Below are 25,606 nucleotides of genomic sequence, written 5' to 3'. Positions count from 1 at the left end.
GCTTTCCAATCATCAGATCCTGTTTGCAACATGTAACACAGCACAGCTGACCTCTTGTTTGTGTTTCTCTTTTTCCTTTGGGTACCGTGACACTTTTTTCCTTTTCCTGATTTTTCTCCTCTCTAGCCAATTCATGCCAGTTTACTTTCCATGCCTCCTCTTCTTTTTATTTCCTCTGAATGTTGCCTCTGTCCCTCTTGTCTTTTCTTTATCAATTGTTCCCTACACACTCCTTCTAGGGGATTGGAGCCCTTTCATACTGTAGAATATTCCCTATATTCTGACCCTTTGCTCTGTCTTCTACAAAGAGCAGCTATAGTCAAGCTCTCTAAGAAATGTTAAACCTCAACAAACTAGAAACTGAACTTATTTTCTTATTTTTTTCCAGTTTTATTGAGATAAAATTGGCATTTAACATCGTGTAAACTTAAAGTATACAATGTGATGATTTGATAGAGGTATTTTTTTTTTTTTTTTGCGATACGCGGGCCTCTCACTGTTGTGGCCTCTCCCGTTGTGGAGCACAGGCTCCGGACGTGCAGGCTCAGCGGCCATGGCTCACGGGCCCAGCCGCTCTGCGGCATGTGGGATCTTCCCAGACCGGGACACGAACCCGCGTCCCCTGCATCGGCAGGCAGACTCTCAACCACTGCGCCACCAGGGAAGCCCTGATAGAGGTATATTTTTTAAGGTGATTGCCACAGGAAGGTCAGTTAACACGTCCATCACCTCACATAATTATCATTTTTTTCCCTGTGGTGAGAACTTTAAGGTTTACTCTCTTAGCAAATTTCAACTATATAATATTTTTTTAAACTAGAGTCACCATTCTGTACATTACATCCTGAGAATTTATTCATTTTATAACTGTAAATTTGTATCCTTTGAAGTGGAATTGTTGGATCATATGATAGTTCTATTTTTAATTTTTTGAGGAACCTCCGTACTATTTTCCATAGTGGTCATAACAATTTACACTCTACCAGCAATGCGTAAGGGTTCTTTTTTTTCACATCCTCCCCAGCACTTGATATATATATTTTTGAAAACAGCCATTCTGACTATGTGAGGTGATATAACCATTGTGGTTCTGATTTGCATTTCCCTGATGATTAATGACGTTGAGTCCCTTTTCATGTACCTATTGGCCATGTGTTTAACCTTTTTGGAAAAATGTTTATTTAGTTCTTCCCATTTTTAATCAGATTTTGTTTCTTTGCTTTTGAGTTATATGTGTTCCTTATTTATTTTGGATATTAACTTACCAGATATGTCGTTTGCAAATATTTTCTCCCATTTCATAAGTTGCCTTTTAATTTTGTTGATTTTTTATTTTTGCTGTGCAGAAGCTGTTTAATTTGATGAAATCCTTCATGTTTATTTTTGTTTTTGTTGCTTGTGCTTTTGGTGTCATGTTCAAAAAACTCATTGCCAAAACCAACATGAAGGAGCTTTTCCTCTATGTTTCCTTCTAGGAGTTTTAGTGTTTCAGGTCTTAAATTTAAGTCTTTAATCCATTTTGAGTTAATTTTTGTGAGTGGTATAAGGTGGAGTCCAGTTTCTTTCTTTTCTTGCTTTTATTTTGCATGTGATTATCCAGTTTTTCCTCCTTTATTGAGGAGACTATCTCTCCCCATTGAGTATTGTTGGTTCCCATTTCAAATATTAGTTGACCATATATGCATGGGTTTATTTCTGGACTCTTGATTCTGTTCTGTTGTTCTTTGTGTTTGTTTTCATACCAGTACCATAATGTTTTGATTACTATAGCTTTGTAATATAGTTTGAAATTGAGAAGTGTGATGTCTCCAGCTTTGTTCTTTTTCAAGATTGCTTTGGTTATTCATGGTTTTTGGTGGTTCCATACAAATTGTAGGACTGTTTCTCTAAAAATGCCATTGGAATCTTGATAGGGATTGCATTGAATATACAGATGGCTTTGAGTAGGATGAACATTTTAACAATACTAATTCTTCCAACCCAAGAACACAGAACATTTTTCCTTTTATTTGTGTCTTCTGCAGCTTTTTTCATCAGTGACTTACAGTGTTCAGTGTACAGATCTTTCACCCCTCAGAGCTGTTTGTGTATAAGTCCCTTGTGTAATTTATCCTTTATTTATTATTTTGATATGTCTCTCTGTTAGATTAAATCCATGCAGCATCATCCAACTGGTTTATCATCGCAAATAACTGCCTGTTGAATTAGGTACATCTTTCTAACTTTTAAGATTTCTAAGACTACATTTCTTTTCACCTTCAATACTGTGTTTAGGTGGAAATTAGCTTTAATTGCCAGTTTGCTAAATAACACAAAACTATTAAAATAATGAATAGGAAGAGAGATTTCATGCATTCATATCTTTTTTTGTTTTCTCACTTTCACTATCTGTTGAGAGAACGAAAGCTGCAAGAAAGGTCATCTATCAAGATGTGATCATCAGCAGGCATTAAATGAATGCCAATGATGACAGAATTACTCTAACAAAAATTATTTAAATTCTGGACTTCCTGTCATCATTTGTAAGCATGGAAGAAATGGTCTAATAAAGTTGCACGAATACTTAAGTATGAATAGTAATGATCTAATCTTTTCTTGGGAAGATGTTTACTAGGCTCTATTGTAATGTAGGAGGGAGCACATTTATAAAATGCCATCAGCTTTATCTCTTAAGCATGTGTTTGAAGTGTTTATTGGCATTAAGAGCTTAGATGACCTACTATTAATACATATTTTAGCTTTTAGTGTGGGGAAACATAGTATAGATAATCCTAAAGGCATTCAAAAGTTAATTTTGAAACAATTTTCAGTATGTACTTTCAAGTTGAATCTATTTTTGTTCAGTGGTATTTTTAAATAGGGTATGTGAGGTATACAAAAAAGGATAGAACATATATAATTAATTGAAATACTTTGTGTACTCCTTTCAATCACATTCTTCTTTAATTCCCGAAGGTGAACAATACCCTGAATCTGTTGGTTTTATTCCTATATGTTAAAAAAAAAGAAGTTTTCTGTGTCTTAATTATAAATGTACAGGAAAAAACCTTTTTTTCTGAACTACTTACTGGTAAGTTGCTGACTCAATGTCTCATAACCCCTTAATATTTTAGTATTAGTCTACAAAAAAGGACATCCTCCTACTTAACCACAATATAACCACCACCATCAGGAGGCTAACACTGATCAATTTCTGTCAACTAATCCTCACGCTCTTAAGTTTTACCAGTAGTACCAGCAGTGCTCTTTATAGCAAAAGAATCCTGTTCAAAACTGTGTGTTGTATTCAGTTGTCATGTTTTAAAATCTCCTCAGTCTAGAAGAGGTCCTTAATCTTGTATCTTATGAATTCGACACTCGAAGATTCCACCTGATTAATTTGTAGAATGTCACTGAGTTTGCAGTGGTATAATAAGGCTTTTTAAGTTTTGAAAGTCTGTTGGATATAAACAGGTTACCTAATACTTTAAACAATTTTTTTTTCTTTGATCATAAGTGAGGTTGAACATTTCTTGACACACTTATTGGCCCTTTGGTTTACTCTTCTGTGAATTTCTTGTTCATATCTTTTGCCAGTTTTTTCCATTGAGGTTTTTTTCTTTTTCCTATTGATTTGTAGAATTCATCACATATCCTTAATGCTCGTGTCAGTTTATATGAGTTGTAAGTATCTTGTCCCAGTCTGAGTCTTGTCTTTTTACTTCCTTTTGGGGGTGGTAGGATGGATGAAAGTATAGAAATGTAAAAATCAATGTGGCCAGATTTATAAATCCTTTTATGGTTTCTGCTTTTTGTATTGTTAACCAAAATTTCAGAAACAGAGACCTGATTGAATAAACAGGTGTTTATTTAGGGTTTGTTAGGATTGTAGCCCAGGAGATAAAGATTCAAGGACCATTTGAATTGTGTTCCTTTGGACCACAAAATTGGGGAGGGTTATAAAGGCAAAAAAGCTGCAAGGTTATTTACATAAGTTGTCTGTCAAGAATTAGGACTGGAGTTAGAAAGAAGTAAGGGTGCTTGTTAATCAGGGATTGGCTGGGGTCTGAACTGATTACATAACTGTGAAGGGGAACAGACTTTGAAACTGCTACGGAGTCCAAGCTGCTAACTTGCTCCTTGCATGACAGGCCAATAAATGGAGAGACTGAGGTGCTGGGGCAAAGAATAGTGACTTTATTCAGAAAGCCAGGAGACCTAGAAGATGGTGGACTAGGGTCCCAAAGAACCATCTTACCCAAGTTAGAATTCAGGCTTCTATACTAAAAAAGGTGGAGGTGTGGCTGGTTTTGCAAACTTCTTGGTGCAGGAATCCCTTGTTCTTGCAGCTGTCCACTTAGGTCTGATCACAATGTTCCTGTAAATCTTCAACAAGACAAATGTTATTTCTGTTCCCGAACATTTTAATCTCTGTAGGAATGAAAGTTTTATACCTTAAAGGTCAAGCCTGGGAGGCAGACCCTTAAGAATGGGCTATCATGTATATTTCAGGCTATAGGCAACTTCTTTTACAAAGGTGCACAGTCATCATGACTAAGCAAGGCAACAGAGCACAAAGGTTAGAGCTAAAGGAATAGATACAATATGGAGTCAGGTTTGTTATTCTCTGTTAGAAAACTACAAGGGTGCAGCTAGCAGATACTAGGAGATACTGTTTTGAAATGGCTGGTCCTGTTCTTGAGTTTGATACAGTTCAGAGAAAATTCAAATTCTTAGAGTTGCAGGAATGTGTCTGAAACCACATCAACAATGGTCTGGCGCCATTTTGGATGCCTGAGCCATAGTTGCTCCATTTTGATTTTTAAACAGTCTTAAATATGTCATAAGTATATTATTTAAGAAATCCTTCTCTATCCTGACATTATAGATCTGTTCTTCTACATTCCTAAAATTGTTAGAATTATGATATCTTAGTGTCTGATGTGAGAGATTGGATCCAATACTTTTCCTACATGGATAACTAGTTTTTCTAGCAGAATTTATTGAATAGCTATTCTTGTCCATCATTTGTAATATCACCACTGTTATACATCAAGGTATTGCTCATATGTAGGTTTGTTTCTGAGGTTTGATTTTGTCCATTGGTCTGTTTGTCTAGCTCTGCATTTATATCCATTGTCTTAATTAATATAACTGTATAATAAGCCTTCATATCTAAGACCCCCTTCCCTTCTTCAAAATTGTCCTGGCTCTTCTTGGCCCCTTTGTGATTTTATATTAATTTTACAATCAATTAATTAAGTTTTATTATAAACCCTGTTGGGATCTTGACTGGAATAGCAATAAATTTATTGATTTAGACAGGATAAATGCCTTTGTGATATTAAATTTTTCTGTGAACATTGGATATCTTATATCTATTTATTTATTTCGATTTTCTCTGTTCCTGAACTGTAAAGTTTATAATTTTCTCCCTAGAGGTCGTGTACATCTTTTATGAGCTTTATTCCTTGGTTTATTTCTAAAATGTAACTAGTATTTTAAAAAAATTAACATTTTTACTAAGATTATTAATTTGTGTGTTGCTTTTGGTATTCAGTAATCCTATTGAATTCTCAGTTTTTATTCTTTGTAGGGTTCCTCATAGTTTTCTATGTATGTAATCAGAATATCTGTGACTAATTTTTATATCTTTTCCTATTCTTATTCCTTTCTTTTTCCTTAGGAAACCCCCGAGTTAATTTTTTTTTTTCCTGTTCCTGAAGTATTTGGTAAACGCCTTTTTTTCATTTTACATTTCAGTTATTTGAATTAAGTTGGCTAGCCCTTCACTAGACTCGCCTTCCAATGAGGTAGACGTGTAGTTCTGCTAATTTTTATCCTTTAAACTGAGTATATCCTCCATTACTGATTAAATGAGTGACTATGTATGATACATTTCTGTTTTCTTTTATTTTTTATGTCATTAGATCAGTTTTCTAATCTTTTCATAAGAACTCTTTTATGGGACTATGAACATTTAACTTTATTCATCTTTGTTCCCTTTGTGTCTTCACAGTGCTTACTTCATGTATTGTTGAATGAGTTAGTCTGTTTCTTCTGCTTTGGTGAATACCATGTCTAAGCAAGAAAAGATATAAATTAGTACACATAGAGTTAAATACTGAGATGTCTTTGTGTTCTTTGCTTTGTAGTCAACTCAGATATCTGAAACTAAGGTCCAGAGGAAGAAAGAAGAGCTCAAGTGAACTGATAAAATTGAATTTGATTCTTTTTGGTACAGTTGGTGGGAGGAGGGTTCTTACTGCTATCTTTATTCCACATTGCCACTCTTTGAGTACACGCTAAAGATAATTTTTCTTTTTAAATCTTTTTTTCTGCTTTCATTGTTGGTGTTAAAGGTTTATGCATAGCTATTTCTTCAGTCAGACAAATGAACACCTATTGTGTTGGATGTGTAAGTGATGTCTTAAGGGTCACCAGGAGTCTGAATGAAACACCAAGGAAAACTCGTTTGTGTTAGTTCTTTAAGGGCTAATTGACTGCTATAGATTCCTACTAGCAGTTCGCTTATTTCAAGTATTAGCATTTTTTACAAATCTACTTTTCCGTATCATGGGTGTTTTTTATTTCTTATAAACTATAAAAGTATATTTTGGGTTGACCAGATAAAACGAGAGAGGTTCTATGGTAATGCTTTGTTCTGATCTATTAGTTGTCACCCATCTCCCTCTCCTTCAGGTAGAAATTGAAAAATTCAGGGAAAGATTGTTTAAAAGCAATCCAAATAATAATCCAAATGGAGGAGGAGGAAGAGAGGGTAGAAGTGTAAGGCTATTGTCAACTTGATTCATGGGTTGTGTTTGTCAGGGGGATAATGTCAGTGCCTCGTTGTTTCTTCTAGATCCAGATAAATGAGAAAATAAATGATTTAGGAGCCTTAGATTTTGCCTGGTGGGAGTTCGTGGAACCAGTCAAATGATTAGAAAGGAGAGTTTTAAAAGGATAAAGGTTATGTTAATGTTTAAGCTTGCTCTTTCACTAATTAGGAAGTGTGCAGGTACAGCCTTTCCAAACGATGAAGGCTTTTTTTTATTCTTATTTTCTTCTCTAGAAAAGTCAGCCTTTGTGCTTTGTGAAATAACCATTTTATCCTTTATGTAATTTATGAAGGAATGGCCATTTGTTTAGAAAAGTTGAAAAGCAAATAAGTGAATGAAACCCTTTTTATAAGTAGCAGTGTTCTTTTCTGCTGAATTACGTAACAGTTGCCTGTGATTGTAGGTGCTTATGCATAAGCTTGAACAGTTTCAGCCAGATTATATTCCAAAGTAGAGTTGTGCAGCATGCTGCATATTCATCTTATTTCTTGTCTATTCTGCTAAAATTTATAGCATGTGAGAAAAGAAGTTATATTTAAGTTTCTTCTCTGTTTATTCCCTGATACCGGCATTAGGTTAAATTGTAATTTGGTTTCAAATTGAAATAGTTTGCACTCTTTCTATAAGCTCCAGTTAGAATATTCGGTCGAATAACAACGTTTATGAGTTTGTTGTCAGTCTCTGGGTAAATGCTATTTTATGGCTGCTGTCCTGTTAATGAGCTAGCTATCTGATTTCCTGTTAATTTTAATTGGGATTGAATAAGGACATTGTGGATAGAACAGTGAATCCAACCCCACTATTGGTGAAACCAAAAAATCTGACCTCTTTATTTTTTTATTTTTTTTAAACATCTTTATTGGGGTATAATTGCTTTACAATGGTGTGTTAGTTTCTGCTTTATAACAAAGTGAATCAGCTATACATATACATATGTTCCCATATGTCTTCCCTCTTGCGTCTCCCTCCCTACCACTCTCCCCATCCCACCCTTCCAGGCTGTCACAAAGCACCGAGCTAATATCCCTGTGCCTTGCGGCTGCTTCCCCCCAGCTATCTACCTTACTACGTTTGTTAGTGTGTATATGTCCATGACTCTCTCTAGCCCTGTCAAAACTCACCCTTCCCCCTCCCCATATCCTCAAGTCCGTTCTCCAGTAGGTCTGCGTCTTTATTCCTATCTTACCCCTAGGTTCTTCATGACATTTTTTTCCCTTAAATTCCATATATATGTGTTAGCATACGGTATTTGTCTTTTTCTTTCTGACTTACTTCACTCTGTATGACAGACTCTAGGTCTATCCATCTCATTACAAATAGCTCAATTTCACTTCTTTTTAAGGCTGAGTAATATTCCATTGTGTATATGTGCCACATCTTCTTTATCCATTCATCCGATGATGGGCGCTTAGGTTGTTTCCATGTCCTGGCTATTGTAAATAGAGCTGCAATGAACATTTTGGTACATGACTCTTTTTGAATTTTGGTTTTCTCAGGGTATATGCCAAGTAGTGGGATTGCTGGGTCATATGGTAATTCTATTTGTAGTTTTTTAAGGAACCTCCATACTGTTCTCCACAGTGGCTGAACCAATTCACATTCCCACCAGCAGTGCAAGAGTGTCCCCTTTTCTCCACACCCTCTCCAGCATTTATTGTTTCTAGATTTTTTGATGATGGCCATTCTGACTGGTGTGAGATGATATCTCATTGTAGTTTTGATTTGCATTTCTCTAATGATTAATGATGTTGAGCATTCTTTCATGTGTTTGTTGGCATTCTGTATATCTTCTTTGGAGAAATGTCTATTTAGATCTTCTGCCCATTTTTGGATGGGGTTGTTTGTTTTTTTGTTATTGAGCTGCATGAGCTGCTTGTAAATTTTGGAGATTAATCCTTTGTCAGTTGCTTCATTTGCAAATGTTTTCTCCCATTCTGAGGGTTGTCTTTTGGTCTTGGTTATGGTTTCCTTTGCTGTGCAAAAGCTTTGAAGTTTCATTAGGTCCCATTTGTTTTTATTTCCATTACTCTAGGAGGTGGGTCAGAAAGGATCTTGCTGTGATTTATGTCATAGAGTGTTCTTCCTATGTTTTCTTCTAAGAGTTTGATAGTTTCTGGCCTTACATTTAGGTCTTTAATCCATTTTGAGCTTATTTTTGTGTGTGGTGTTAGGGAGTGATCTAATCTCATACTTTTACATGTACCTGTCCAGTTTTCCCAGCACCATTTATTGAAGAGGCTGTCCTTTCTCCACTGTACATTCCTGCCTCCTTTATCAAAGATAAGGTGTCCATATGTGCGTGGGTTTATCTCTGGGCTTTCTATCCTGTTCCACTGATCTATCTTTCTGTTTTTGTGCCAGTACCATACTGTCTTGATTACTGTTGCTTTGTAATATAGTCTGAAGTCAGGGAGCCTTATTCCTCCAGCTCCTTTTTTCGTTCTCAAGATTGCTTTGGCTATTCGGGGTCTTTTGTGTTTCCATACAAATTGCGAAATTTTTTGTTCTAGTTCTGTGAAAAATGCCAGTGGTAGTTTGATAGGGATTGCATTGAATCTGTAGATTGCTTTGGGTAGTAGAGTCATTTTCACAATGTTGATTCTTCCCATCCAAGAACATGGTATATCTCTCCATCTATTTGTATCATCTTTAATTTCTTTCATCAGTGTCTTATAATTTTCTGCATACAGGTCTTTCGTCTCCTTAGGTAGGTTTATTCCTAGATATTTTATTCTTTTTGTTGCAATGGTAAATGGGAGTGTTTTCTTGATTTCACTTTCAGATTTTTCATCATTAGTATATAGGAATGCCAGAGATTTCTGTGCATTAATTTTGTATCCTGCTACTTTACCAAATTCATTGATTAGCTCTAGTAGTTTTCTGGTAGCATCTTTAGGATTCTCTATGTATAGTATCATGTCATCTGCAAACAGTGACAGCTTTACTTCTTCTTTTCCGATTTGGATTCCTTTTATGTCCTTTTCTTCTCTGATTGCTGTGGCTAAAACTTCCAAAACTATGTTGAATAAGAGTGGTGAGAGTGGGCAACCTTGTCTTGTTCCTGATCTTAGTGGAAATGCTTTCAGTTTTTCACCATTGAGGATGATGTTTGCTGTGGGCTTGTCATATATGGCTTTTATTATGTTTAGGAAAGTTCCCTCTATGCCTACTTTCTGGAGGGTTTTTATCATAAATGGGTGTTGAATTTTGTCGAAAGCTTTCTCTGCATCTATTGAGATGATCATATGGTTTTTCTCCTTCAATTTGTTAATATGGTTTATCACATTGATAGATTTGCGTATATTGAAGAATCCTTGCATTCCTGGAATAAACCCCACTTGATCATGGTGTATGATCCTTTTAATGTGCTGTTGGATTCTGTTTGCTAGTATTTTGTTGAGGATTTTTGCATCTATGTTCATCAGTGATATTGGCCTGTAGTTTTCTTTCTTTGTGACATCCTTGTCTGGTTTTGGTATAAAGGTGATGGTGGCTTCGTAGAAGGAATTTGGGAGTGTTCCTCCCTCTGCTATAGTTTGGAAGAGTTCGAGAAGGATAGGTGTTAGCTCTTCTCTAAACGTTTGATAGAATTCTCCTGTGAAGCCATCTGGTCCTGGGCTTTTGTTTGTTGGAAGGTTTTTAATCACAGTTTCAATTTCAGTGCTTGTGATTGGTCTGTTCATATTTTCTATTTCTTCCTGATTCAGTCTTGGCAGGTTGTGCATTTCTAAGAATTTGTCCATTTCTTCCAGATTGTCCATTTTATTGGCATAGAGTTGCTTGTAGTAATCTCTCATGATTTTTTTTATTTCTGCAGTGTCAGTTGTTACTTCTCCTTTTTCATTTCTAATTCTATTGATTTGAGTCTTCTCCCTTTTTTTCTTGATGAGTCTGGCTAGTGGTTTATCTATTTTGTTTATCTTCTCAAAGAACCAGCTTTTAGTTTTATTGATCTTTGCTATTGTTTCCTTCATTTCTTTGTCATTTATTTCTGATCTGATTTTTATGATTTCTTTCCTTCTGCTAGCTTTGGGGTTTTTTTGTTCTTCTTTCTCTAATTGCTTGAGGTGCAAGGTTAGGTTGTTTATTCGAGATGTTTCCTGCTTCTTAAGGTGGGCTTGTATTGCTATAAACTTCCCCCTTAGAACTGCTTTTGCTGCATCCCATAGGTTTTGGGTCGTTGTGTCTCCATTGTCATTTGTTTCTAGGTATTTTTTGATTTCCTCTTTGATTTCTTCAGTGATCACTTCATTATTAAGTAGTGTATTGTTTAGCCTCCATGTGTTTGTATTTTTTACAGATCTTTTCCTGTAATTGATATCTAGTCTCATGGCGTTGTGGTCGGAAAAGATACTTGATACAATTTCAGTTTTCTTAAATTTACCAAGGCTTGATTTGTGACCCAAGATATGATCTATCCTGGAGAATGTTCCATGAGCACTTGAGAAAAATGTGTATTCTGTTGTTTTTGGATGGAGTGTCCTATAAATATCAATTAAGTCCATCTTGTTTAATGTATCATTTAAAGCTTGTGTTTCCTTATTTATTTTCATTTTGGATGATCTGTCCATGGGTGAAAGTGGGGTGTTAAAGTCCCCTACTATGAATGTGTTACTGTTGATCTCCCCTTTTATGGTTGTTAGTATTTGCCTTATGTATTGAGGTGCTCCTATGTTGGGTGCATAAATATTTACAATTGTTATATCTTCTTCTTGGATCGATCCCTTGATCATTATGTAGTGTCCTTCTTTGTCCCTTTTAATAGTCCTTATTTTAAAGTCTATTTTGTCTGATATGAGAATTGCTACTCCAGCTTTCTTTTGGTTTCCATTTGCATGGAATATCTTTTTCCATCCCCTTACTTTCAGTCTGTATGTGTCTCTAGTTCTGAAGTGGGTGTCTTGTAGACAGCATATATAAGGGTCTTGTTTTTGTATCCATTCAGCCAATCTGTGTCTCTTGGTGGGAGCATTTAGTCCATTTACATTTAAGGTAATTATCGATATGTATGTTCCTATTTCCATTTTATATATTGTTTTGGGTTCGCTACTATAGGTCATTTCCTTCTCTTGTGTTTCGTGTCTAGAGAAGTTCCTTTAGCATTTGTTGTAAAGCTGGTTTGGTGGTGCTGAACTCTCTCAGCTTTTGCTTGTCTGTAAAGGTTTTAATTTCTCCATCAAATGTGAATGAGATCCTTGCTGGGTAGAGTAGTCTTGGTTTCAGGCTATTCTCCTTCATCACTTTCAGTATGTCCTGCCACTCCCTTCTGGCTTGTAGGGTTTCTGCTGAGAGATCAGCTGTTAACCTTATGGGGATTCCCTTGTGTGTTATTTGTTGTTTTTCCCTTGCTGCTTTTAATATGCTTTCTTTGTATTTAATTTTTGACAGTTTGATTAATATGTGTCTTGGTGTGTTTCTCCTTGTATTTATCCTGTATGGGACCCTCTGTGCTTCCTGGACTTGATTAACTATTTCCTTTCCCATATTAGGGAAGTTTTCAACTATAATCTCTTCAAATATTTTCTCAGTCCCTTTCTTTCTTTCTTCTTCTTCTGGAACCCCTATAATTCGAATGTTGGTGCGTTTCATGTTGTCCCAGAGGTCTCTAAGACTGTCCTCAGTTCTTTTCATTCTTTTTTCTTTATTCTGCTCTGCAGTAGTTATTTCCACTACTTTATCTTCCAGGTCACTTATCCGTTCTTCTGCCTCAGTTATTCTGCTATTGATCCTATCTAGAGTGATTTTAATTTCATTTATTGCATTGTTCATCGTTGCTTGTTTCATCTTTAGTTCTTGTAGGTCCTTGTTAACTGTTTCTTGCATTTTGTCCATTCTACTTCCAAGATTTCGGATCATCCTTACTATCATTATTCTGAATTCTTTTTCAGGTAGATTGCCTATTTCCTCTTCATTTGTTAGGTCTGGTGGGTTTTTATCTTGCTCCTTCATCTGCTGTGTGTTTTTCTGTCTTCTCATTTTGCTTATCTTACTGTGTTTGGGGTCTCCTTTTTGCAGGCTGCACTTTCGTAGTTCCCGTTGTTTTTGATGTCTGTCTCCAGTGGCTAAGGTTGTTTCAGTGGGTTGTGTAGGCTTCCTGGTGGAGGGGACTAGTGCCTGTGTTGTGCTGGATGAGGCTGGATCTTGTCTCTCTAGTGGGCAGGTTCACGTCTGGTGGTGTGTTTTGGGGTGTCTGTGGCCTTATTATGATTTTAGGCAGCCTCTCTGCTAATGGGTGGGGTTGTGTTCCTGTTTTGCTAGTTGTTTGGCATAGGTTGTCCAGCACTGTGGCTTGCTGGTCGTTGAGTGAAGCTGGGTGCTGGTGTTAAGATGGAGGTCTCTGGGATATTTCCACCGTTTAATATTATGTGGAGCTGGGAGGTCTCTTGTTGACCAGTGTCCTGAAGTTGGCTCTCCTACCTCAGAGGCAGAGCCCTGACTCCTGGCTGGAGCACCAAGAGCCTTTCACCCACACAGCTCAGAATAAAAGGGAGAAAAAGTAGGGAGAATTAGTAGAAGTATGAGTAAAGAAAGAAGGAAAGGAGGAAAGGAAGGAAGGAAGAAAGAAGCAAAGAAGGAAAGAAAGGAGGGAGGGAGGGAGGGAGGGAGGAAGGAAGGAAGGAGGGAAAGAAGGAAAAAAGACAGAAAGAAAGATGATACAGTAAAAATAAAATAAAGTATAATATAGTTATTGAATTAAAAAATATTTAGAAAAAAAAAAAGGGACGGATAGAACCTTAGGACAAATGTTGGAAGCAAAGCTATACAGAGAAAATCTTACACAGAAGCATACACATACACCTTCACAAAAAGAGGTAAAGGGGGAAAAATCATAAATCCTGCTCCCTGAGACCACCTCCTCAATTTGGGGTGATTCGTTGTCTAAAGGAGGGAAGGAAGGAAGGAAAGAAAGAAAGAACGAAGGTAAAGTATAATAAAGTTATCACAATTAAACTTAATTATTAAGAAAAAGAATTTTTAAAAAAAAGTCATGGACGGATAGAGCCCTAGGACAAATGGTGGAAGCAAGAGTATACAGACAGGATCTCACACAGAAGCATACACGTACACATTCACAAAAAGAGGAAAAGGGAAAAAAATCATAGATCTCGCTCCTAAATTCCACCTCTTCAATTTGGGATCATTCCTTGTCTATTCAGGTATTCCACAGATGCAGGGTATATCAAGTTGATTGTGGAGCTTTAATCCGCTGCTTCTGTGGCTGCTGGGAGAGATTACCCTTTCTCTTCTTTGTTCTCACAGCTCACAGGAGCTCAGCTTTGGATTTGGCCCTGCCTCTGCGTGTAGGTCGCTGGAGGGCGTCTGTTTTTTCGCTCAGACAGGACGGGGTTAAAGGAGCCGCTGATTCGGGGCCTCCGGCTCACTCAGGCCGGGGGTTGGGGGATGGGGGTAGGAGGGGCACTACGTGCGGGGCGGGCCTGCAGCTGCAGAGGCAGCGTGACGTTGCGGCAGAGGCCGGCGTGATGTTGCACCAGCCTGAGACCCGCCGTGCGTACTCCCGGGGAATTTGTCCCTGGATCCCGGGAACCTGGCAGTGGCGGGCTGCACAGGCTCCGCGGAAGAGGGGTGTGGAGAGTGACCTGTGCTCGCACACAGGCCCTTGGTGGCGGCAGCAGCAGCCTTAGCGTCTCCCGCCCGTCTCTGGTGTCCGCGGTTTTAGCCGCGGCTCGCGCCCGTCTCTGGGGTTTGCGCTTTCAGCCGCGGCTCGCGCCCGTCTCGGGGGCTCGCGCCCTCAGCCGCGGCTCGCGCCAGTCTCTGGGGTTCGCGCTTTTAGCCGCGGCTCGCGCCCTTCTCTGGAGATCCTTTAAGCAGCGCTCTTAAACCCCTCTCCTCGCGCACCAGGAAACAAAGAGGGAAGAAAAAGTCTCTTGCCTCTTCGGCCGGTGCAGGCTTTTCCCCGAACTCCCTCCCGGCTAGTCGTGGTGCACTAACCCCTTCAGGCTATGTTCAAGCCGCCAACCCCAGTCCTCTCCCTGAGCTCCGTCCAAAACCAAAACCCGAGCCTCAGCTCGCAGCCCCGCCCGCCCCGGCGGGTGAGCAGACAAGCCTCTCGGGTTGGTGAGTGCCGGTCGGCACCGATCGTCTGTGCAGGAATCTCCCCGCTTTGCCCTCCGCACCCGTCGCTGTGCACTACTCCGCGGTCCCGAAACTCCCCCCTCTGCCTCCCGCAGTCTCCGCCCGCGGAGGGGCTTCCTAGTGTGTGGAAACTTTTCCTCCTTCACAGCTCCCTCCCACTGGTGCAGGTGCCGTCCTTATTCTTTTGTCTGTTTTTTCTTTTGCCCTACCCAGTTACGTGGGGAGTTTCTTGCCTTTTGGGAGGTCTGAGGTCTTCTGCCAGCCTTCAGTAGGAGTTCTGTAGGAGTTGTTCCACGTGTGGATGTATTTCTGGTGTATCCGTGGGGAGGAAGGCGATCTCCGCGTCTTACTCTTCCGCCATCTTCAAGGTCCCTCTGACCTCTTTATAATCAAAGTTGTGTAAAGGAAATGAAACGATTATATAAAGGTTAATATAAGAACGTAGTAAAAAATGATGGGCAAAGAAAGATAAGCTGTTTTATAGCTTTAGCATATTTATGGGCATCTTCAATATAAAGTAGTAATAGGGCTTCCCTGGTGGCTCAGTGGTTAAGAATCCGCCTGCCAATGTAGGGGACACGGGTTTGAGCCCTGGTCCGGGAAGATCCCACATGCCACGGAGCAACTAAGCCCGTGCGTCACAACTACTGTGCTCTAGAGCCCGCGAACCGCAACTACTGAGCCCGTGTGCCACAACTGCTGAAGCCTGCGCACGTAGAGCCCATGCTCTGCAACAAGAGAAGCCACCGCCATGAGAAGCCCGCGCACTGCAAGGAAGAGTAGCCCCCGCTCCCTGCAACTAGAGAAAGCCCACACGCAGCAATGAAGACCCAACGCAGCCAAAAGTAAATAAAACAAACAAACAAAAAAAATAAATTTATTTTAAAAAAAGTAGTGATAAAGTTAATTCCAAGTTCCAGGGTTTTGGTTGTATTTATCTTTTACAGGTTTTCTAATTTTACTTAAGCCTAATCTAAGAATACAATATATTAAATTGCAGAACTACATGAGATTCAGTTAATGTGCACTATTTGGGAGTATATAATTAACTGGAATGAGATCATGAAATCTTTGATGTTTTTATTTGGCACTAAACCACTCATGGTAGTAAGAACATTCCTCAGTAGGGATACACATCAGCAAGACCTTTTGACATTGTGTGATATGGAAGATGAATTCCAGTGTGGTGAAGGACAGAATTATACTTTTAGAAGAAGTATGGGTAAAATTGCTCTTGTAGGATGTTGAGCTCTGAGGTCCCAGGAGAAGTAATTAGGGGATCATTGTGGACCTCTTAAAATGTATAACCAATTTGTGGCTGTAGTGAAAAAAAACATTAGCAAAACTGCTACCAAGAACAATTATTTTGGCTTTAACCCATGAAACAAAGCATTGAACACTACTGAAATGAGATGATAGCTGTTGACAATAAGAGTGTTTGGTTTTGATATTGCTGTGCTTCCAATTTTTACCTTTTAATATTATGCTTATTGATCCTTATGAATGTTTTGATCCATTATTGTACTGTTTTTCCAGGATCCGTTTTATAACTCTAGTCGTGCTTCTGCCTGTCTGTAGTGTTTTCCCTCTTTGGGTAAATTTCCTCACACCTGACCATCTTCAATTTGCTGCTTGTATATTCACTTAATTCTCCAAATAAGTCAATCATTTTAAATTTAGTCTGACCCTCCATGGAATTAACTATCCCACTCAGCTTGATGTATGTAAATTTAATGAACATGCTGTCTTGTAAAATCCACATCCATGAATGAAAATAGTGAGTCTTATGTTTGTAATTCAGTTGAAAAAATGTCCACTCTCTGCCATTCTCTGCTTGATTACACCTTGGTGCTCACTAGTTGCATGTATGTGCATTAGTATTAAGATTACATCTTTTTTTCTCTCTCAGTTTTGCCAGAGAAGAAGTAGAAGGTATTTATTTTGTATTGGTGTTTTATCAGCCTAGGATGGAGTCAAGGTGTCTAAAGATAGTAGAAAACTTGGATTTTCCTGGTTTGTGGGAACTTCTGATCCCATCTGACACATAGGAAAAATCCTCTGGAGCATCTTAAAAGCTGCTGGCTTGACTACGTGTCATTGACCTGGTTTCCAGGTCAGGGCCACAGCTACCCATCTGGTGTCCTTGTGCAAGTTAGAAAAATGTGTACAGCTTCTTTCCTCTGAGAGGACACAACACCACACAAAGTCACACAGCCTGGTGAGTGAAGTCTTGGTAGGATCTCAGTGTTATTCACCTCTCAAGCAGGTGCTGCTTTGCACAGCTCAACCACACACTGACGGTTCCAGGTCACAGAGGTTGTGTGTGGTTCTGCTAGTGCTCCCTGAAGACATGATGGATTTTAGCTTGGCCAGTTTTACCTGTGCCAGTGCCACTGCCTGGAGACCCTGCCTCTGGAGGTGGACTTTGTTTCCATTACTCCTCAAGGCTGGGGCTGTGAGTGTTATCTCTGGCTCCAGCTCCATTTCCCAGAAAATTACCTGCATTTCATGTTTGTCCCAAAATAGGATTAGCAAATTATATTTGGGAAGTTTTGTTGTATCTCATTTGACAAATATCTAAAAAGTATATGCAATGTAAAAGAGACAGCAAGTGTAGAAAAAAGTTCTTTTAAAAATTATCTGTGAAGGAGGAAAAAGAAAGGCATATACAAAGGAGAGCTAGGGTTGAGGGGAGGCTTTTTTCTTTTAATTTTTAATCCATTAAGGATTAACATGTTTATATACTGAGACCCAACCAACTGAGAAGAATTTAGTGAAACAGGATTAAAATAGGGTAACTGATGTGCAGTGCCCTTTTAGGAGGTGAAAGGAAAGAGGATCCAGAGCATAAATGAATGGGATTATCTTTGGATAGAGGCAAGAGTTGGCACAGAAAAATTAGTGTGCAAATAAATTGGTAATAGAGGAAACAGGAAATTGAATTATAGTTTCCTTTTCATGGAGGAAATTAAAATTTGCTTACTGAAAATGGTAGGTAGAAGCAATGGTTTCATAGCTCCTGGAAATGGCAAGTTTGAAATGAGTACTCTAGGGAACGTGAGGAGAGACCACTAGGATTTTCCATCAGTGTTGTAGGAAGTGATGGACCATAAGAGACTAATTGGGAGAAAATGGAGAGGGTCACGACACTGGAGGTTTTATTGAGGTCAAAAAATAGGTGGCTTGGGAGTGGGAGAAGTGAAAAGATAGAAGATTGAGGTCAGAAAAAAGGATCTTGGGGATTATGATGATACTAGAGGTGGAACAGTTTTTAGCTAATGAAAAGGCTCAGGTGTGGTCATGAAGACCGAGGCTGAGGAAAGTGGAAATGAAGATTGCTGGTTGTGGGTGTGAAGGCATGGACTGGCAGAGGAGTCAACGCAAGGTGTTGGCGACCGAGCATGTCAGATGGCATTAGACCCAGAGGAAGTAGGATTTTATTTATTTTATTTTATTTTTATTTTAATTTTTTGCGGTACATGGGCCTCTCACTGTTGTGGCCTCTCCCGTTGCAGAGCACAGGCTCCGGACGCGCAGGCTCAGCGGCCATGGCTCACGGGCCCAGCCGCTCTGCAGCATGTGGGATCCCCCCGGACCGGGGCACGAACCCGTGTCCCCTGCATCGGCAGGCGGACTCTCAACCACTGCGCCACCAGGGAAGCCCGGAAGTGGGATTTTAGATAATGGAGATAAATAATATGGAAATAAGAATGGAGAGACAAATCTAAGCTATAGGACTGTGGCCAACTTACAGGATTTCCCTAAGTTTTAGTTCTCTCATCAATAAAGAGAGGATAGTACATACCTCAAAGGGTTATTACTGAGTATTAAATAAATTGTGCTTATAAGTGTTTTAGCACAGTGCCTGGCTCAGACTTAACCGTTATTTAAGATTATAGAAATACCAGGTCCTTGTGAAAAGGTGTAGCAAGTGTTGCTTTGAGAATGAGTGAGAAGGATGGTTCAGAGAGTAGATTTGGAATGAAAATGGGAAGACATGTGAGCAACTTGAACTTTGTGTTTTGGAAAATTCCGAAGGATGCCTGACCTTTAAAAGATTTTGAATGGACTTCTGTTACCTGTGTCTTAACTCTTCCTCTCGGTAGCCTCAGATTTGTCTTGATAGTGGTTTCTTTAGTTCCCTCCCCTCCATCAAGTTTGTGTGTATTTATTGTGGCCAATACACTACAAACATTTATTTAGTGGACGTTTAAAAAAATACTGTATTTTTAAAGAATGTAGGATGTTCTATTTTTCTTGTTCTTTTCAAATTATTTTTTTAAAGCAGAAGTTTTATGAATATTTTAATTTAGTTTTTAAAAAACTTTATTTTGAAATAATCTTAGACTTACAGAAGAGTTGCAAAAATAGTACAAAGAATTCTTTTATACCCTTCACCCAACGTCCTCTAATGCCAGCATCTTATATAACTTTAGTGCAATTATTAATACTAAGAAATTAATGTTGGTACAGTAGTTACCAAACCACAGACTTTATTCAGATTTTAGCAGTTTTCTCACTGATGTGCTTTTCCTGTTCTAGGTTACAGCCCAGCGTCACATCTTATGTTTGGTTTGCCATGTTTCTTTCATCTCCTGATCAGTGGTACTTCCTCATCTCTCATGACCTTGACACTTTCTAAGAATCCTGCTTATTTTAGCATGCCCCTTAATTTTTTTTCTTCAGTATTTCCTCCCTTTATTTCTGAAATCTGCCCCTAGTGCCAGTCAGACTCACATAGTGAAGTAGCACAGTGATTCAATTTAAGTATAGTTTTTAATTAGAAAGTAATTAACTAGAGGAAAATTACTTTTTGATGCTGCAACTCCCAATTTCCCCAAGGCAAAAAACTGTGTTTAAGCATGTATAGGAAGGTAGTGCTATAAGTGAGTTAATTCATTATGTATGTTGCTAAGGTATTAATAGAACTTTCACAACAAAACCAATAATTACTCTTCAGATTGACAGACACTAAAGTTTTGATTGATGACTACTCAAAAAATATTTTTAAATGAGCTATATTCAGTTAAATAGCCAACTGATAAGGTTTTTCCATTTAAAGAAATAGATATTTATCTCATACCCACTGAAATATTAGCCTCATTCAAATCATTCCTCAGGCCTTGTACAGTTATGTGTTCTATGTATTTCCTGTTTATTATTTTATTTATTGAGATATTTATTGAGTTACATATATATCAATATATAGATATATATATTGAAGTAAGCTGTTTTTCAGGGCTGTTATAAAATCTGTAGCTACAGTATCATTCTGTATCCATACAGTGTACTACATGTCCTGACCTATGTTTGAATGGAAGAACTGGTTAACACACAGAGGTTTATATTGCTTGTGTAGGCCATAAATGTGGGTTTCTGTATTATTCAGTTCTGCTAAGAAAGAAGCCTTATTATAATATAAAGTAAGTTATTTTCAAAGTGGACACTGTTGGTGCCCCTCCAAGACCCCCTTCACCAGGCTGGTTACGGGCGTACCCAGGTGTGAGTGTTGGCTCCTGGTGGTTCACATCTGCCCTCTTAATCCAGAGATTTGGCCTCAGGGAACTGGGGTCCTGCAGCTAATGGCTGACTGACTTGGGTGGTGTCAAGGCTGGCCTCTCCCTCCAGGTACTATCTACTGCTGTGCACTTCAGGCTGAAGCGAGAATCCAGCTGAGGCCACATTTTCGAATGTCCCTGTCTCAGTCCCCTTTTCCTGAGAGCATCCCCCTCATTAATCACCTGCACCTGCATCCCTGTCCCAGGTCTGCCTCTAGGGAACGTGCCCTAAGACAACGGAAATGCGATATGATCATACTAACCAGCTGTGAACTCACTAATGTGAAAACTGATGACTTGCTCACAAGAGACCCTTTACAGTTATCTGGAAACTGCACTAGACTGGGTGTCTGGGCTCCAGTTCTCAAGCTTCTAACAACCAGATAGCTCTGAAAAGTCATTTCATTTCTATGAGCCTGTATTTTCTGTTGTGTAATACATACATGGAGTTTAGACTATGTGATATTCAAAATCTCATGCTGAAGGTTTTGCCTTAAGGCAGGGGCTTATTAAATAGAGATGCTTGGCTCCCGCATTGCCTCCCACCTCCAGGTTCTTGGATAGCTTTGGAAGATGTTCAGCTTAACTTGAATTGGAACTATAACATAAAATATGGATGTGCATTTTCTGGGAAGGAGCTTCCAATACATTTCACTAGGACTCTGTGACCCTCAGAGGTTCAGTGCCAGTGTCTTGTAGAGTTTTCTTCTTTTTTAGCCCTGTTCTCCACTGAAAAAGATTCAAAATCCATTCTAAAAATCCTGTACCCTATTCCATAGATACATACATTTTTTTTCTTTCCATCACTCCCTTATTTCTCTTTTTCCTTTTGTAAAGGGCAGAACTTTTCTTACTCTTTCGAGTGCCATTTCTTCCTGGATGTAAAGAGAAGGACCATCTGTTAGATGAAGTTACATACCTAGTGAGTGATCCTGGAAGGTTTGTGCGATTATGTAGGTGATTCCAAACTTCTCTGTAGTATCATTTCTTCTTTGTTTCCTCTTATTTTTAAGCAGCCACTGTCATTAAACTTTCGTTATGGAGTTGAGTGTCATATTTAGACAAGAGAGGTGGGGTAAGCCAGAGGAAAGAAGTTGGGAGAACTCTGGGTTTCTTTCTTAATTCCAAACATACAACTTTTGTGTATAAGCTCATGTTATCTTGAAGATGCCTTTCCAGAAAGAAAGCAGTAGTCTTTTCTTTCTTACAACTCTCCACCTTAAAATTTTATTTTGATTTCAGCCACAGCTAATGGGTTTTCTGTTTTTTAGTTTTCTATATCTATTAAGTATTTTAATTTGCTGGTTAAAGAGGCTGGGTCACATTTGGCCATTAGACAGAAAATAAAAAATACAGTGAATAATTTAAAACAGATGTTCTCTGTGCTCTTAGGTGCCCCTCACACACACCTTTTATGGCAATTGCTCCTTAACTTCCTCATTACTTTTTCTTAGTTCAATTCTTTATAGATTATATAAACTATCTCCACTCATAATTTAAAAAAAATCAACATATAATGCCTACTGTACTATATAATAAAACAGTATGTATTTCATTGTAAACAGTCGGCCATCGACTACTCAAGAAGGCACAATAAAGTCACATTCTGGAGTCTTTGCTTCATGCCACTGTGAGTACAACAGCTACGATGTAGGTTGATATAGGTGTGTTGTTCTGTTGATTCAGAAACCACAAGCAGCATTGTCCTGGGATACCTAAATTTCAGAAATGGAACACAAATGATGGTAAAGCTTAAAACAAAAACAGTGTAACTATAATTTACAGAGTAGTTGGATTCTTGGAAAATTCAATGTATATTAAGTTACATAATATATAAAGTATTAAATATGTAACAATTTACATATTAATTCTGTTGTACATCTAATTTCATTGAATTAGAGTCTAGGCGTAGATAATTATGATTTTCCCTCTCTCGTTCTCTCTGTGTATCTCTCTGTGGGATGCAGGGCAGTTTCTTATTGTGTAGGATTAGCTCATGTGTTGCAGAATGTGTAGTACACCTTTCCCCTGTAAATGCTGGTAGCATCACCGCAGTCACCATGACAACCAAGATGCCCCGAGACATTTCCAGAATGCTTCCTAAGTGGTGTTAAGGTGTATTGAAAATCACTGGCTTAGAGAAAAAAAAAGAAACAAACTAAACCATTATTCACATAATAGGATATTTCTAACCAGAATAGCCAAGAGTGACATTACTAATTGCTACCTTTTATTGGAGTATCAAACGGGACAACTTCTAAGATCTTAAATTTTGTATCAAGGTGAAATGAAGGGAATTTTGACTTTTAATTGCTTCACAGTTTTGGTAGCCAAAAACGGAGTCAGCTAAAGGCATAAACTACAGTGTCTGAATTGTAGAACCCTTATAAAACTTAGAAGAAATTTAACTTTCTGGGCTCCCTAGGTGATCCAAAGTCCTGATTTTTATGGGCACGTTTCTGAGTGGATATGTAGTTTATATACATTAAGATGTCCTACATTGCACACAGATGACCCAAGGCTAAGATCAGGAGGAAATCCATTTGAGCTGCCCTCTCCTTCAGCCATTTTTGTCTTACCTCAGCCTCCCTTCCTTTGTCAACTGAGCTGATAGATTCTGGTCGCAATCCATATCTTTATGTGGATATTATTGACTTGCAGTTTTTAGTCAGAATTAGGCCTGTAGCAAGATCTAGCTTACCTAAACCTTTATTTTGATTGGTGCTGTTGAGAAATGTTAGGTTTTTAGGTGGTAATTCTTTTTATGAGTGCCACTTTTATGTGATTTAGAACATGCAATAAATTAATTAATGAATATTTTTGATAGGGGTGGAGAAGAGACAGTTAAAGCTGTAGGATGCTTCACCTTTTGCTAGGATCAGTATTAGGTATTTGGTATGTGCTTGTCGCTTATCAGAATCTGAAAAGGGATTGGCTTATTTAACTTTTAATTCTTATGATATATGGAGGAGCGCTTTCAGAATGGTGCAAGATGGCTTCAGGTACAGCTGTTGTAAAAATATGTTTATATTTTAAAATATATTTATATAAATTATAAATATTATATATTGACTATAATATATATAATTTATATAGATAAATATATTTTTATATGTAATATATATATTTCACAATTATATATAAATTGTGAATCCTAATAAGCTTATGGAAGGCAGAAATCTTCAACTGTCTAATTATCTATAGTGATGTGAATGTAATTTTACTAGCCTGCTGTGAATTTAAAAAGTTTTTCTGCTAAGTGTTTTACCTGCTAAAATGATCTAGAATACTCTGTTCTCTGTATCTCCAGGTCCTTTCTCTTTTTTCTCCTGGCAGAGCTACATGTAAATAATTCCAAAACAGTTAATGCTGCTTTAGTCACAAATTATTGATTTTCTGTTCATTGTGTATGTAGAACTGTTGCTCTACTTAGATTCTAAAACGAGGCTTTTTAATTGTGTTTTCCAGGAAGATATGAATTTAAATGAAGATAAAAAGGCACCTTTGCGGGAAAAGGACTTCAGTATCAAAAAAGAAATGGTGATGCAGTACATTAATACTGCTTCCAAGACAGTAAGTAAAACTGTCAAGTTGAGAAGTACTGCTGAAGCATGTTGTGGTATGGAAAACAATACCTTTGCCTAATGAAGTGCCTAAGTTTGCGGGCAACTGTAATCATAGAGCTTTTGTATGTATAATTAAAGGTACAAGTATTATAATAAGTTTGTTTAATTTGAAAGTATTTCTCACCTTATAACTTTTAAACTGCTTTTGCTGTTTGGCCACTCAGACTGTTAAGAAGCACTGTGGTTGCTTGGTCCACTCACTCTAGGACACCCCTCCTTGTTAGTGAATTAAGATGGGTATTGATTTCTAATGTCACTTATAAACTGGGATAATACTTGTATTGTAGAAAAGTGAGACTGATTTTACTCTAACCACCTAAATCAGGATACATAATAGTGGCTTAGAGGCCTATCTTTAATGTGAGTTTCCCTGTGGATAAAATTAGCTTGTAACAAATTATAAATGTAGACACTGAAAGGAGCATTAAGAATCCACGTGGCTGCCACTTTTCTAGGGAAACATGAAATATGTGGGTGGAAGTAATAACTAAATGTCTGAGAAACATGACCAGCACACAGAATCAATTATATTTATTTCATGGAACAACAAATGAGCTTTGTTGTCATAAAAAAAATTGCGACTAAGTGGATTGGATGAAAAATATAAGATGGAAGCTAATGAAGAAGCAAGGCTCGGTAGAAAGACAGTAGAAAATGCTTTTGGCTGAACATAAAATAGAATTGGATTGGAGAAAAATAACTAAACACACTGTAGTTTTCACTGAATACTTTAACCCAAGGGCAGCTTATAAGAATATAAGTTATTTATACTTTAACTCCATTTATCTACTAGACCAGTCAGTGATTCTGAGGTATTTCTTTTGGAGGAAAGACTCAAGTGATGTTTAATTTTTAAACATGTCTCATTTTTTGGCTGCCTGATGTTCAGATGTAGAATTCACTGAGTACTGTGCTTTTCCCAGTTCTTTCTATGGGCTCTGTATCTTGCCATTGAGATGTGAATTGCTTTTGTCCCTTGATGATACTTGGCCATCACAAATTAACAGTGGGGATTTAGGAGTCAGAGCTCCATGTTTTGGATTGACTATTTATCCTCTGTTTGATCTTGGACATCTTATTTTATCTTTCTGATCCTCAATCCCCTCGTCCATAAGATGGGGCTAATACCTACACCATAGGCTTGTTGTTAGAATTAAATTGTTTATTCTATGATTAGAACGTAACAGATTTTTAACTGGTGGCTGCCTCTTGTGGTAGCAGTGGTTGTAGTAGCAATTGTTTGTTTTTTATTATTCTTTTTTTTTTTTTTGTTTTTTATTATTCTTTGTGATTTACTGTTGAAATTCCTACTGTTGAAATCATTACACCACAATTAAAAATATAAGTAAATGTACCTCAGTAAAAATACAAATTTCTTATTAGTGAGTCTACATTTCTAAGACGTTCATTTGTTCACTCAACACATTTATTAAGCGTCTGTATGTCAGGCACTTAATAAAAGTGTCTGTATTTAAGGCCCCGGCGACTGAGCACCAAGATAGTGTGT

At 38.0% G+C, this 25,606-nt stretch overlaps 1 protein-coding gene across 1 annotated transcript in view; it reads left to right on the top strand.

The window, feature by feature from the left end:
• DIAPH3 (diaphanous related formin 3) overlaps positions 1–25,606 on the top strand; it is a 574,550-nt gene that overhangs the window by 67,661 nt on the left and 481,283 nt on the right. Inside the window, 1 exon segment of the mRNA XM_032611534.1 lies at positions 23,942–24,046. Coding sequence (XP_032467425.1) covers positions 23,942–24,046 — 105 coding nt within the window.

The sequence above is a fragment of the Phocoena sinus genome, chromosome 18, assembly GCF_008692025.1.
Source record: "Phocoena sinus isolate mPhoSin1 chromosome 18, mPhoSin1.pri, whole genome shotgun sequence".
Classification (NCBI taxonomy): Eukaryota; Metazoa; Chordata; class Mammalia; order Artiodactyla; family Phocoenidae; genus Phocoena; species Phocoena sinus.
The sequence above is the reverse complement of the archived record's forward strand: the minus strand, read 5'-3'. Positions and strand labels throughout refer to the sequence as shown.